This window comes from Poecilia mexicana, unplaced genomic scaffold (assembly GCF_051168715.1).
Source record: "Poecilia mexicana isolate PSO_F unplaced genomic scaffold, ASM5116871v1 scaffold_1, whole genome shotgun sequence".
NCBI lineage: Eukaryota > Metazoa > Chordata > Actinopteri > Cyprinodontiformes > Poeciliidae > Poecilia > Poecilia mexicana.
Genome location: NW_028263370.1, coordinates 4,961,778 through 4,975,439, shown reverse-complemented (window position 1 = coordinate 4,975,439; position 13,662 = coordinate 4,961,778). Strand labels below are relative to the sequence as shown.

Genomic DNA, 13,662 nt, shown 5'->3' with positions numbered 1-13,662 from the left:
TGTGGCTTCTGGCAGCATGCATTGTTTACCGTTGGGTAAACGCTGTTGCCACAGCCAGCCTGTTGAGCAGCAGTGTGTGTGTGTGTGTGTGTGTGTGTGTGTGTGTGTGTGTGTGTGTGTGTGTGCGTGCGTGCGTGTGTGTGTGTGTCAAAGTGGCAGCCCTTGCAAACAGTAAAACTCTTTTTCGCTGAGAAGCATGGTGCCATGCCCAGAAAGCAGATATAAAGGGGCCAAATGGATCTGGCCACACAGTGACAAACAGCCGATTCGGTCAGACAGCGAGTGGGAAAAATGTAGGTCAGGTGGCTAAGAATGGCCAAGGTCTACAAACATGAACCCTGTCAACTAGAGGCATCAATGTCATAACAAGAATTAGGGGCTTTAGTGGTAAATGTTAAAAATATGGGATTATGTAAGCTTAGATGTTGACAGGTCAGAAAACTGCCTAGCTGTGCTTCAACTTGTTCTTCTTTGCATAAGAATCCATTCGGAAATAGCAAGAGAGATCTATATGTAAAGAAGTTAAAAACTGCTTTTAGGTGAAAATTTATAGCTTGATATTATATTAAACTGATGCAGTTTGAGATATGTGATAACGGTTCAAAATCAAAGAAGAAAAGCTAAATCATACCTTGAACTATCATACTGTAACGCAATTGTAGTGAAAATACCCCGTCTTTAATTTCAAAATTCACCAAAGTTTGCTTCAGCTATAATTTTTAATTTCATTTAAGTTTTAATTAAAGTCTGATAGGCTTATAGTAAAAAAAAAAGTTAAACCAAGATTATAATAGAAAACATGGATCAACACTTGAGCCTAGTGATTTTGTTCTGATTCTACTCACCGAGGCTGTCCTCTGCTGGTAAGATACTGACTGCTTACCATCCATCCATAGAGCCCCACCTTTACTTTACAGCAATGTAAAGTAAAAGTGGTCCTTTATGTCCAGATATTCAATACTGGACATAAAGGACCAGTATTAAATGTCTGGTTCTTTATGTCAGGGGTGTGAAACGCATTTCATTTTGGGACATAAATGTCCTTAAGGGGCCGGCCGTGCCAAAGCGTATTGGTAAAATACGCTCTGGCATTAACAAAATGTTAAAATATTAATAGTAGAGCCTGCATTCACGTTTTAAGAATAAATAACATTGAACCCAAATTACATCAATGTTTTTATGTTGATGTTATTTGGCAGAATACAGATAAAAACGGTTTCGATTTGATTGATAATATAATAATTAAGCACACAACTGTGCTGTTGATGTTATTTTTTTAACTGTGAGATAATATAGTTGCATTCCACAGAAAAATTGAAAGGCATTCATCTGCTTCCTTCCACCTTACAAATTACATGCAACTTTAGTTGATATATCACTTAAATCCCTAAATATAAACTTTTATTAGTATCTGTAATTTGTAAAAAGACTGAAGGGAGTTAATATTTTTTCCAAGGCTCTTTTACACTGCTGACATTCAAATGTGCATAATCTTCTAGGCATCTGCCGCATTATGTTTAATCACAGTCTTTAAAGACTAAAATGTTTCATTTCAGTGTTTTAAATTCAGCAGCTGTTGTTACTATAGCTGTAAAAGAGGCCTGTCAAACCTAGAACTTGGAGGCTAAGAATATAGGAGGTGCCGGTATACGTCCACTATGTTCACGTCTGTGGTTGCGCAAAATGAAAATGTCTGCATCTAAGCTGCAAATGGCTTTGTATTATGTGTGAATGCATACATTTTCATCTGGCTGTGTTTACAGCGGTGCAGCCCCATAAACACAGCGCTGACGTTTCTCTGGTCTGACCCTGGGCTGCCATGTCTCACCAGCGTTTATCCCAGGGCCATCATTACTTCCCCCCCCCTAGCAGTGTGGGAATGTCACGCTGAGGACGATAAAACAGAAATATAGATGCGTGTGTTTTTATAGAAATGCAAATGCTACTGCATCACGGCTGTGTGCGTGTGTGTGCATGCACACGCGCGCTAACCTCTCCATACAACAATGATTGCAATGTCTGACAGGAGACACAGGAAGAAAGGGAGCACTTAAACACTCACAGCCTTGACCAGAATTGGCAGTGTCATCCTCCAACACTTTGTGTTAACTTTAGCTTACCTTGGTTAAAACTCAGGCAAGAAATAGAAACTCTTTGCTGACACAGGGTATATCGCACACTGTGCTGCTGGAGTCTTGTGTCTAGACTTTTGGTAAGAATAGACCTGATTAGATATTGTAGCTCTTTGTTTTGACACCGCTAGTTCACAGGGTTCAAACTGGACACACAAACAAATCCAAAGTAGGTCATTTCCAATTAAGGATGCTCTTTTTATCTCTTCTGGCTTGTATTTTTAAGTATTGAAATCATATATTTTGGTGTCTTCATATGGCCCCAGCTTAGGATTAAAAGTCACGTTGCTATAAATTGTACATATTTAACTGAAGTTTGTTTGAATTGAGTCCATTTTACTGCTATTATAAATTGTACATGTTAAGTTTGGTAGATTAGAACTAGATTCTGACTTGTAAAAATATTACATAGGGAAGCAAAGCGAGCGACCCAATCGCCCATCCTTAGTTAGAAAGAACAAACAGCGGGGTCTTTCTACCTACCTCGTCTATGGCCAGCTGGATCTTTGCTCTGAGAGGCACCAGAGAACAAACAACAGACAAGACCCAGAACAAGAAGAGGAAAACGGAGGAGCGACAGCCTCTTATTCTTTCCAACTGGATGATGCATAAGGCCAGGATCTGCAGGAAGACACAGAAAGGAAACAAGATCTGAATTATCCACAGAGAGAGTCTGGGAATGGAGTTGTTGCAACTAGTTGCACATTATGCAATATTGGGTTCAGGTAGACTCATCTCTAAGCTGTACTCTGATCAGGTACTTTTTGTAGTGGCTCCTAGCATTGGAAGGGGGAACATATTAAGATTTATTTTGCATATGTATGATGGTGGTTTTCTTAAAAAAAAATAACATAGGTCTCTGGGAATTCCCTTTCTGCAGACTGAAAGTGATTTGGCTGACATTCACACATGCCTGGTATGCCGCCTGCCTCGCACACATTTTTCTGTGGAATCATAAACAAACGAAAAACATTCTTCACCTCAATGTTTTTTTTTCTTTTCTTTTTTTTCCAAAATACCAAAAACCGATTTAGTTCTTGGACACCACCGTGTGTGCACCATTGACGGAATCATGCATTTTCCTGGGAACGGCTATAATCTGCCCCTCCCCACAGAGCGGTTAGCTGAGTGAGTCATCATGTTGTTCCTCCAGAAATCACGCAGTGCGGGAAGAGTTTTGAAATGAGTGCTGTGTCGCTAACTTATGGACGAGCCGCCGCTCTGTCTCATTATAAACTAGTTGAGGAAACTTTGTCATTTTTGTCAGCTTCAACTATGGTAAAAGACAGCGGTGAAGGTTAGCATGGCGATATGAACAGCATAACAATTTTTTTGTATATTTTCTCCACGTACTCGCCCTGTCAGCTGGTTCTTTGGCAAACCTCAGCAGAACTTTGACCTGCTGTAGTTGGACCATTTGAGTCAGCTGTGTTGGAACAAAGACGTCTAAAAATGGCAGCTCACCGCCGGCCCTGTGGAGGACTGCGACTGGACCAGTGACTCACATATATTTGGCATGTTTAATATGTTTTATGCACTTGCAAGAAATGTGCATTATTAATTAATTCATAGGCTCAACATCAGAATTTGTGTCGACACTGATACCTGTTTATGTCCACATGAACAAGGAAATATCAGCAGTCATTCTCATTTGGCTTAGTGCTAAATCTGATTTACGTAGCGGCGGTTTAATTTCTCAACTACAACAGCAGGGATTTAAAATTTCAACAAACCACATACATCTTGAGACATTCTCTTTTTACAGCTTAAAATATTCTGAATAAAATGCCTTGCCAGGCTTCCCGTGATAGCTTAAAAAGGAGGAATTGGCTAGAGCTAGCGGCAGCTTGTTAGCCTATCAGATTTGGAATTATACGTTAGATTACGTAACTTAAGAGGACGTCAGATCTTACTGGATCTAACGTCCAAACATTATTTTGCACTTTCACTTCCAGTTGAGCTGGAAACTTCTTTTTCTATGGCCCTGAGACAACATGGCTGCCTACAGCTCCCTTGCATAACGTAGCAACAAGCTGCTTTCTGCTTTTAGCCTCCTGCTCCGACTCCCCTGCTGCTGCAGAGATCGTCTCTGTTTGTTTGTACAACAACAACAAAGGGTGGAGCTAGCGCGATCGCTAAGGTCTGAAACAAAACCCCGTCTTCTAATTAAACGGGAAGTGTGTTGTGCAATAGCGAGGAACACAGGCTTTGCGTCATTGAGTTACTGATTTTAGCTGATGATGTGTCTTATTTCTCATCTGTAGTAACTTAACTGCGGTTATACTTTAAACAAAAAAAAGGGCAAGAAACAGAGTTGGTCTGTTTCATCTCCTGCATGTAGGGAGCAAGATGCTATCTTAAGCACCGTGAAGAAAACTCTGTCTTTTAATAAAGACAAATTTGGTAAGTGAAGGGAACGATTGGTGAGAGACTTTTTTTTTTACAGGATATCGCGGCTGTCTGTTCTTTAGCCTCCTGCTGCGACTAATTATATCCATGAAATAGAAGATCTTTTTTGGGGCGCATCCCTAAATACAAGAGCCGTCTCAGTGTATTTTTGTCCAAACACGTGCCGGTGTTTACTCAGTCGTCTGAAAAGACCACAGGTCAGTAAAACCGTCTGACCTTAAGAGAGGGAGACTGAGCGGGACCTGTGTGAGTCTGCAGAGAGGGAGAGAGAGAGAGAGCTTTGTGAGCGAAGCTCTGCTGCTCTCTCTGGACTCTTTGCAGCCGTTCAGCGCGGCCTGTTGCCGTTCTGTAGCTTTTGCATCCACTCCTGCCAAAGCATAAACAACATTCTAACTTGTCATGCCACCCAAGTGAGGCTGCACCACTCCTCCCTCATTTTGCCTACACATACAGGTTAAGTGTAATTTTACAACTGCTGGAAATGAGTAAGATCCACGTTTTGAGAAACAACTGCAACTAGAACCTTTCTCTGATTGCATACTAGCCCTTATTTCCTATAAATATTGTGTGTCCCAGCCAGCCCTCATGCCACCCTGATGCAGGTCACACAGGCCGTGGCGGTCTCTTTCAGGATGTACAGACGTAGAAGATAAACAACATCTGTTGAGCGTAAATACTTTTTTTTCTTTTCACAGCTCCAGTCCCCTCCAAAAGCGTGCGCGCCCCTTCAGCTTCTTTCGCATCTTGTTCCGTCGACGAGGTTTGATTTATTTTACTGATGTGTGTTAGTTCGACCAGTCCAGGTTAGTGCAAAGACAATGTCTTTGTAAACCTGTGTACTTGTATCTGACCCCATTTACTCTAATAAATAAAATACAGTTCAGTTTAGTCCCTTTAGAAATCACCTAGTAGTAAACAGAGTACTAAATAATATGACGCATATTAATGGGACATTAAAACACAGAATGATTGAAAGGAATAAAGGAACGTGAATATTTGAAGTCTGATTGAAACCTTTGCGATGGCGATTTACTTACTTTTTCATCTTTCTGTTTTTGTTTAGTTGTGTTGTCCTCTTTTTAGGTTTAGTTTTAATAAAAGTGTTAATTTAAGCCCTTTTTTCTCCTGTTCTTTATTTCAAATAGGTAAAAAAAAAAAAAAAAGATAAACAATAATCATCGATATCGATATGATCTGAAACGTTTATACCACGATGCATTTTTCAGCCACATCATCCAACCCGACTTGGAAGATTCTGATGGAGATTGATCTATTTTTCCAGAAATGTTAGTCAGTGGCCAAAAAGATTATCAGCAATAATTACAGAGAATTTAGTTCTGTAATCAGCTCTAAATACAAATGCATGCAGACTGTACTTTTCATATGAAATATTTATCAAAATAAATTAAAACCATGAATAATTTTCCTCCACTTTAAAATCATGCATATCTTTCTTTTGGTCTTCCACACTAAATCACAACAAAATACATTGAAGTTTGTTGCAACATTCCAAAAAATTTGTTAGTTTTTTTTTTTTTAAAGTCAAAACACTTTTGCAAGGGACTGCAGATCTGAATACCTGACCTGTCTGAACTTTCTTCAGATGCCGTAATGCCTATAATGGATTTTGGGAGCGTGGCCAGGAAAGCGTTCATATTTGGAGAAAAAACTATTGTTTTTCTTTCTGCCGAGGCGGTAAAAATGAACCACATTACACCTTAAATACAGTTCAGGGCAGAACAATGGCGCTCAGTGCCTCCTGTGCGACTGTACACCTGTAAGCTATAAAAAGACTAAAGCCGTCTGTGTAATTAGGGTCAACACAGACTACAATTGTATATCTTAAACTTTATATTTGGTGGTTTTGTGTTTTTTTTTTGTTTTTTTTTGTTTGTAAGACAAACCAAACAATTGGAGGAAGACCCAATGACAGGAAAGCAAGTTCATCTTCATTAAATACAATTATAGCATGAACTTTATCTCGATGTACCTTTATGATTGTACGCTTGAGCTGCAATATATGAGAAATTCAATTCCTTCTGCTTCAGACTGATGTCCTGCAACTAAAAGTGCTGATCCTGTTTGTTTTAGCTTCATTTTCTCTCATAATATCAAAAATATCTGGTTTCCCACTGTGTGTTCTTCCTTGTGACACATGGTTTGTTTCTGACAACGCATTTAGAAAGGTTTTTCTTTCCAGTGCATGAAAAACTGGAAACTTTGCACATACGTACTTTACGCTGACCCCTTATCAGTCTGGAACAGATGTCATGACATTTTGTACTCTGCGCTCTGATGATTGATTATCCAAAATGTGTAGTGTTTACAGGTCACTGCTGTATTTACATAGTCTGTGACATCTTAAGTCCATACCTGGTTAGGCATGTTTGCACCCAAGTGCCCGGTGAGCACACCGTGTTTGCTCTGTGTGTATTCTTTCATGTCTTTGCAACGCGATGTGAACCGGCAGGACGTGAAGTCAAATATTCCCAAAAGTTCTCTGTTGCTCACAGAAACTCAGAAAGAGTGAGAAGTAAGAAATGTCAGGCACAGCTCTGCAGGCGGAGCTTTTCGTCTTTCAAAAGGAAAGCTCAGATGTGAGGTCTCTTTTCATGGCTCTATAAAAAAATTAATAGCAATTTGGTCCGAAAATGGACAATGGTGATACGTGTGTAAAAAAAAAAAAAAAGACACACACAACTTACCACTGTCATGCTACGCATGATGGGGCTTAGTAGGAAGACCATGTGGTGCTGGATGTCTTGGCTCCTCTCCAGCAGAATGTAGAAGAACTCAACAAAACCGAATGAGGCCAGCAGGAAACCCAACACCTGAGGGAAAAAAAACAAAACGAAAAGAAAAAAAACAGGTTAATTGCCACTAAGAGTGAATCTGTGAACGCATGTTTGTCTTTTTCTTTCTTTTAGGTGGACCTGTGAGAAAAAACAACCTGTCCATTAACCTCTGAAGGTAAGCACCAGCCCCTCCACTTCCACACAACCATGCAAGGATTAAGCTGGTATAGTAACGGTTCATGCAGGATCAGCACAGGGGTGAAATTCTTAGCACCACTGCCCTGCAGCAAGATGGGTCTTAAGTTTGCATCTGTGTGTTTTTTACATGTTCCAGCAGGTCGACTAGCCTTCCAAAAACATGAATGTCAGGTTAGCTGATCTGTCTGAGTTGCCTTTGCTTAATGTGTGGTTGTGTGTCCAGTTTTTCTGTGAGTTGGTCTGTAAATGCCTATCTCACTCACTGACTGCTGGATATAGGCACTGGTCTCTTTGCAGTCCTGGACAGATTAAGCAAGTGTAGAAAATGGGTGGATAGATGTCTCATAAACACTCTTCACAGTGAAACAAACTTCTGGGTGTAAAGGTCTGCCGGTATGGTTGCCTTGTCCTGTGCGACTACTTGTTTGCCCTGTGGAGGACCGGCGGCCTGGCTCTCAACCGTTGACCTCTGAAGATAAACAGCCGTCCCTCCAGGCCCCTTTGACCTGGAGGGGATTAAGTGGGATCAAAAGATGAGTGACTGGAGTCTTACCATCTTGGCACTGCAGAGGCAGGACATCTGTATCCGTCCGCGGTCATGGCAGTAGAGATGAACACAGTAGAAAGGAACCAACAACCACAGGTAGACGCATGGGACCCACACCAGCACTGTGTTCTGGAAACACTGAGTGAGGTCGGGGTTAGCTGTGTACCAGGTGCGGTTCCAGTCCTGAAACAATGAGAGGGGGGGTGGGGGGGAGACAAAGAATTGCAATGAGTTTGGTCAAGGGAAAAGACCCAGATTTAGCTATTACTTTTTACAATTCACAAACTTTCTGTGCAAATTAGCCACAGTGCAAATGTTGTAGACTTTAATGCAGCTTGTGCATCGCAAGTAAGCCAAGTAGGAACCAGAAATATGTGCTGAATCCTGGCGATCTTGGCTAGCAAAAAAAAACAAAACAGCTATTTCTTTTTTTACAGGGATCCAAATCAGTTTGGGGAGTGTTCTGACATTTCGGTCTGGTCGGTCAACAAAGTAGGAAAATCCGGTGTAAAACTGCCATAAAAGATACAAGCAGAGAGTGGCAGAACTAGGTTGCGATGTCTTTGTTTAAAACAACATGGTGGGATAAGTGGCTTGTTGTTGTCTTGCTTCCCTTGTTTATCACTTCACTTGCCTAATGAGGGGCAGGGTGTCTGGCTGTGCTAACGAGACTGCCCTGCGGAGTCACCACAGGAAGCGGTTTAAGGCTCTGAGCATGGCAGTGGAGTCTAGTCCCGCTGGTAGACTCCCAGCTAGGATGAAGCGGAGTAGCCACAATTGGTGGCAGCTGTGTGACTATTATGTAACAACCCTCCTCCCACAGTGAACCAGGGCAGGTGAGTCAGGCTTTTGTTCCTTGCAGCACGTTTGAGGATTTACCAACAATTGGTAAATCCTCTGCTTCTTGTTTCTGAAACCACAAGATCTGAAAGCAGGATCTGCCCCAAAGGACTACACACACCGAGCACATTCGTAGATCTTCAAATCTCAGCTCATTAAAGTTTTTGCAGTTGAGCAGACCGATTTGCACGTACACACATAGGTGAGCCCTTGAAAGGACCGCCCGAATCCTTTCGAGTGATGAATCTAAATGAGTGGGAGGCTAGTTTCACAGACCCTTACGACTCCTGTGGTTAGTGACAAGTAGATGTTCAAAGCCCTTTTACGAAAAAGTCCAACCTGCCACAACTCAATCCAAGCACTTTCTTCTGCATTTTGCTCAATCCTCGTCCCGTTTCTCACCCTTTGCCGAAGTGGTTTCTGAAAACTTGTGGATGCCAGGAGCTACTGCAAGGCGTCTATTTTTACTAGACAAACACAGTGATGTGAAAGTGGAGAGCAGAGACACGTCTTCTGTGCCACTGCAAAAGTGCTGAATTCATAATTTTTTTTTTGTATAAATTCACCATTTTGAAACCCTTAGAGGCAGAAGATTGGTGAAATCCACAAGGATTTCCAGTGTCTTTGCCTATAAAAACTGCATCAGGCGAGTGATGTGTCAAAAAAAGAAAGACCCGTTAAGTTAATAAATGTCAACCTTTCTGTCAACTCTTAGGTCAGCATTGCCTTTCCTGTGATTCAAATTACAGGAGGTCAGGTTGAGTAAAGAGGGAGAACATCAATATTTACATATCTTACTGGACTAAAGTTTTTATTTTTTTAAATTAGCACACTCAAAGAATTTAGGCTTTCAGTTCAGACAATGTAGAAGGTCAAATCCATATTGTCTGAGTTCAGTTCCAATTCTTTGTGTTTTGCATTTATAACCCACGTCAAAGAAAATGGGTGACGTTTCACTGTGATGTTTCGAAAATCAGTTTGCGATGTGTACTCGTTCATTTTTGGTATCATCTTGGCTATAGAGATCTGTCGAAAGCTTCCTAAAAAAATGTTTTTCAGAAGGATTTCAAATTATTCTCAACACCTAAAATACAACGTGACACGTTGATTCTTGGAACGCTGTTATGTTTTTGACGAGAAAGACCTGCGCAACTTGCGTGTCGTCAACTTGCAACCATGTGAGACAAAAGGTGGCAACACTTTGACAAAAACCAGAAAGCAGCTTAAAGACACAGCCGGTGAGCTTTTTAGTCGTTCTCAACATTTAAAAGGTATTGTAAATTTTTTTTTTTGATGCATAGAAAATGTTACGCTTTGTTGAATAAGACCTGCACGTTTTCCAGAGAGGTGGATTTGTTTGCCCGGTCAGATTTGCTTGTGAAACCACGTCAGTTGTTGACAAAACCAGACGTTAGTAGTATCAGCAAAAATAGTCGGGTTGTTCATCTCAGGCGAAGCACGAACTCAAATTGAATCCAACGTCAACGCGAGACGTCAGTTCGAGTAACGTCATTACAGCTTTGATAATAAAGACCAGTGTGATTTCCTGTGATTGAGCATGTGACCTGTCCATGCTGGATGGTTGGACAGAAAGTACAAGTAGTGTTGGCATATTTAGTTGTGTTGTTTTTTTCTCACTCAAAATTCCACATGAGTCTAAAAGGTCATTCTTGAGACTTTCTGGTTATATTAAATATCTAGAAGGCAAGGTGAGATGGACGGCAGCTCACAGTAGCACTAGAACACATACTTTGCTGTAGCATTTATCGTTGAGACTGTTAGGTACTTTCAGCATTTAGAAGGCAATGTCACACATTGATACACTGAAAAGTACCGTATTTTCCGGACTACAGAGCGCACCTTACTATAAGCCACACCCACAAAGCTTTTTTCAAAAACTTGAAAAGTACATTTATAAGCCGCACCGGGCTGTAAACCGCATGGTTCAAAGCATGGGAAAAAAGTAGTGGCTTATAGTCCGAAAAATACGGTAAAAATCCTTCAATCTGTTGTTTAAGTTATTCAGAGAGATTCAAACACCCAGAAGTCTCTACACGTCGAAAATTGGCCTCATTTCGCCCTCCCAGCTACTCAATTCGTAAATCTTGTACTACCTGGGGGGAGAAGCTCAAAAGTATGAATAACGCTGACGAAAGGTTAAATGTTGCTGTTTGAAAGGTTACGACCATTGGTCTTTTTCCTGGAAAGAGGATTGACTGTGCTGTTTAGCAATCGAGCTAGTCTTAGCCAGCTAAGTATCTGCAAGAAGGTGTAACATTGGACAGAAAAGTGGCATCAGTATTACTAGTTTCTGCATGACGACCTTCCTTGTGAAACTATAATTTTGCAACATCCATCTATAACGTTGGCAACGTTAGCCATGTTAGCACCGTCACTCTAGCAAGCTCATCCAAATACCGACACACTGGCAAGACCAATGTGTGTTTGTTATAGATGAGCATGGCTCAAAATTTTTCTTTTGAATTCCTTTCAGTTACTTTAGCTCCTCCAGTGGAAAATCTCGTTTTTTTTTTTAGCTGATAAATTAACAGCAAAGAACATTTTGCCCTCCACCACCCTGCAAGTAAACTTACATCAACTGAGGCTACGACATCAACTTTAAAAACATGTTTATGTTAGTATTATTTTCATGTGATGCAGTGACAGAGACTGAGCTCTCGCTCTCTCTATTTGCAGATAAATGATGTTATGTTTTCCACATGTGTTGCATGCTTTGCAACAGACCAAACTAAATGGCATTCCACCTCTTTCCAGGCATGTTTACCTATTGCTGAAAAAAGTTATTTTAGCTCGGTTCACTTGTGAAGTGTGTGAGCAGGAACTTTGAAAGTATTTCAAAAGCATGTAAAAAGGTTGACTCTGTTCGTGACGCAAAGTACTGTGTGCGGCAAACATAGCACAAAAAATCAACAACAAAAAAAAAACGTGTTACACCATCCAGCACACTGTCACAGATGTAACGTCAGCGTGTTTTTGAAGTTTCATGCAAAAGTGGCGTGCACATGATGAAACACAGTTTACACAGTTTTCTCCGCAAAGCATGATGTCCACCGTTTTGATGTTTTGCAGGAGCAGAGACAAAAGTATTAGCTGTAATGAGATCCAGAACAAAATAAAAGGGGATAGAGGAGGGCGGGAGGAGGGGGCATGTTGGGAATGAGTGCTTTCATTTCCAGCTGGCTCACAGCTATTCTGCTATTATTTTTTTTTAGCTAAGATCCAGAATGTGGAGGTTTGCTAATAAATGAGACTTAAAAAAATCATTTTCTAACCCAAACAGCTTAGACTATTTGAGTTCTCATTATTCTGCATTTCAATGATCCGAATCTCAGTGCAGAGTGATGGGTAACACACCTCCAAGGCAGATTATGGATAATCTGTCTTGCTCCCATTCACACATGCAACAACCTGAGAATGCTTTGGTAATTTTTCATCTTACGCAGACGAGCTTTGCAAGACCTTGTATTGACATTTCTTCTATGCTGTACAAGATTCATCATTATCAGTGTTGCTATGACAAGTTATTGCCGTTTTCTGAAGCTTTTCTGATAAGCAGACAGCTAATAATAATAAAAATAAAAAATGAATGATACAGATGGAAGCAATCATTTAAATCTTGAAGATGATGCACGATCAGAAAAACAATCAAAGGTTTTAATCCCAAAAATTCTTCCCGTTATTCAATCTCAGAAACAAAAATATTTCAAAGCAACGCTACGTAAACGTGACAGAAATTCAGAAAGAAGCGATTAACCGAGCTGCATATGGTTTAACTCTAAGACTTTCGAGGCAGGAAAAACACCCGGTGAGGAAATGTGACTCCAGGGTCAGGAAACGCATCATAAACTCACCCACAGAGGGTCCAGGCCACTCAGTCTGCAAAAGGCGTCCATCCACTTGCTGGTTCCTTCCACCACCGGCGCTCTGCTCGTTTGGGTCGATCAGGCCTTCTCTCCACTCAGCAAACTTTGCACACACTCTCACACTCTCTCTTTCTCTCTTTGCACCACCACCAGTATATCAATATATATATATATATATATATGTATATGTATATGTGTGTGTGTGTGTGTGTCTGAAATAGTTTAATTCTGATCTCTTATTGCTCTCTTTTTCTAGTGGAAGCACAGTGAGTGTCGAGCCTCTGTGTTTCTTAGTGTGTGCTTCAGCTTTCCTTTAATAAAACATCTTCTGTCTGAATGAAACACTTTTCTCCCTGCCACCCTGACTGTAACTGCTGCTGCCCAGAGATCCGGTGTCTTTCTGACTCCCAGTCAGCCTGGCTGCTGCTTATGAGTGAGTCTCCTTGCTGGGTGGGTGGAAATATCTCTCTCTCTCTCTCGCTTACTCACTCACTCAATCGCTTACTCACACCCCTCTCTGCTCTCCCACATTTACTGGATTTTGATCAAAACACCACTTCCCTCAATGGGATGACAGTCCCACACCCAGACTCACTCCTCCCATTTTGACTCTCTGCCCCCTCACCTCCTTTCTCGGTCCTTCTCTCGCCCACTTTCCCCACATCCCAAACAGACCAGTTGTCTGGCCACAAAGTGTCTGGTTGAACACAGAAATACCCTTTAAACTGAGACGAGACACACTCCAATAAACGCCGTGCTTATAGGATTTGTTCTTCACATAAATCCGAGATAATAGCAAGTAAAGAAATTTGTCATTTATGGCACATAGTTTAAGTATCTGAGGACATGTTTTTCTC

At 41.0% G+C, this 13,662-nt stretch overlaps 1 protein-coding gene across 2 annotated transcripts in view; it reads right to left on the bottom strand.

Annotated features, from left to right (window-relative positions):
- Positions 1-13,442, bottom strand: part of abcc6a (ATP binding cassette subfamily C member 6a) — a 32,049-nt gene extending 18,607 nt beyond the window's left edge. For both annotated transcript variants that reach the window (XM_088012250.1, XM_015001805.2), the window contains exons 1-4: positions 12,794-13,442; positions 8,088-8,264; positions 7,247-7,372; positions 2,616-2,753 (exon numbers count right to left, since the gene is read on the bottom strand). In XM_088012250.1, the coding sequence (XP_087868376.1) occupies positions 2,616-2,753; positions 7,247-7,372; positions 8,088-8,264; positions 12,794-12,835 (483 nt within the window). In that variant the 5' untranslated portion in view covers positions 12,836-13,442. The remainder of the gene's footprint in view (positions 1-2,615; positions 2,754-7,246; positions 7,373-8,087; positions 8,265-12,793) is intronic.
- Positions 13,443-13,662: the final 220 nt, after the last annotated feature.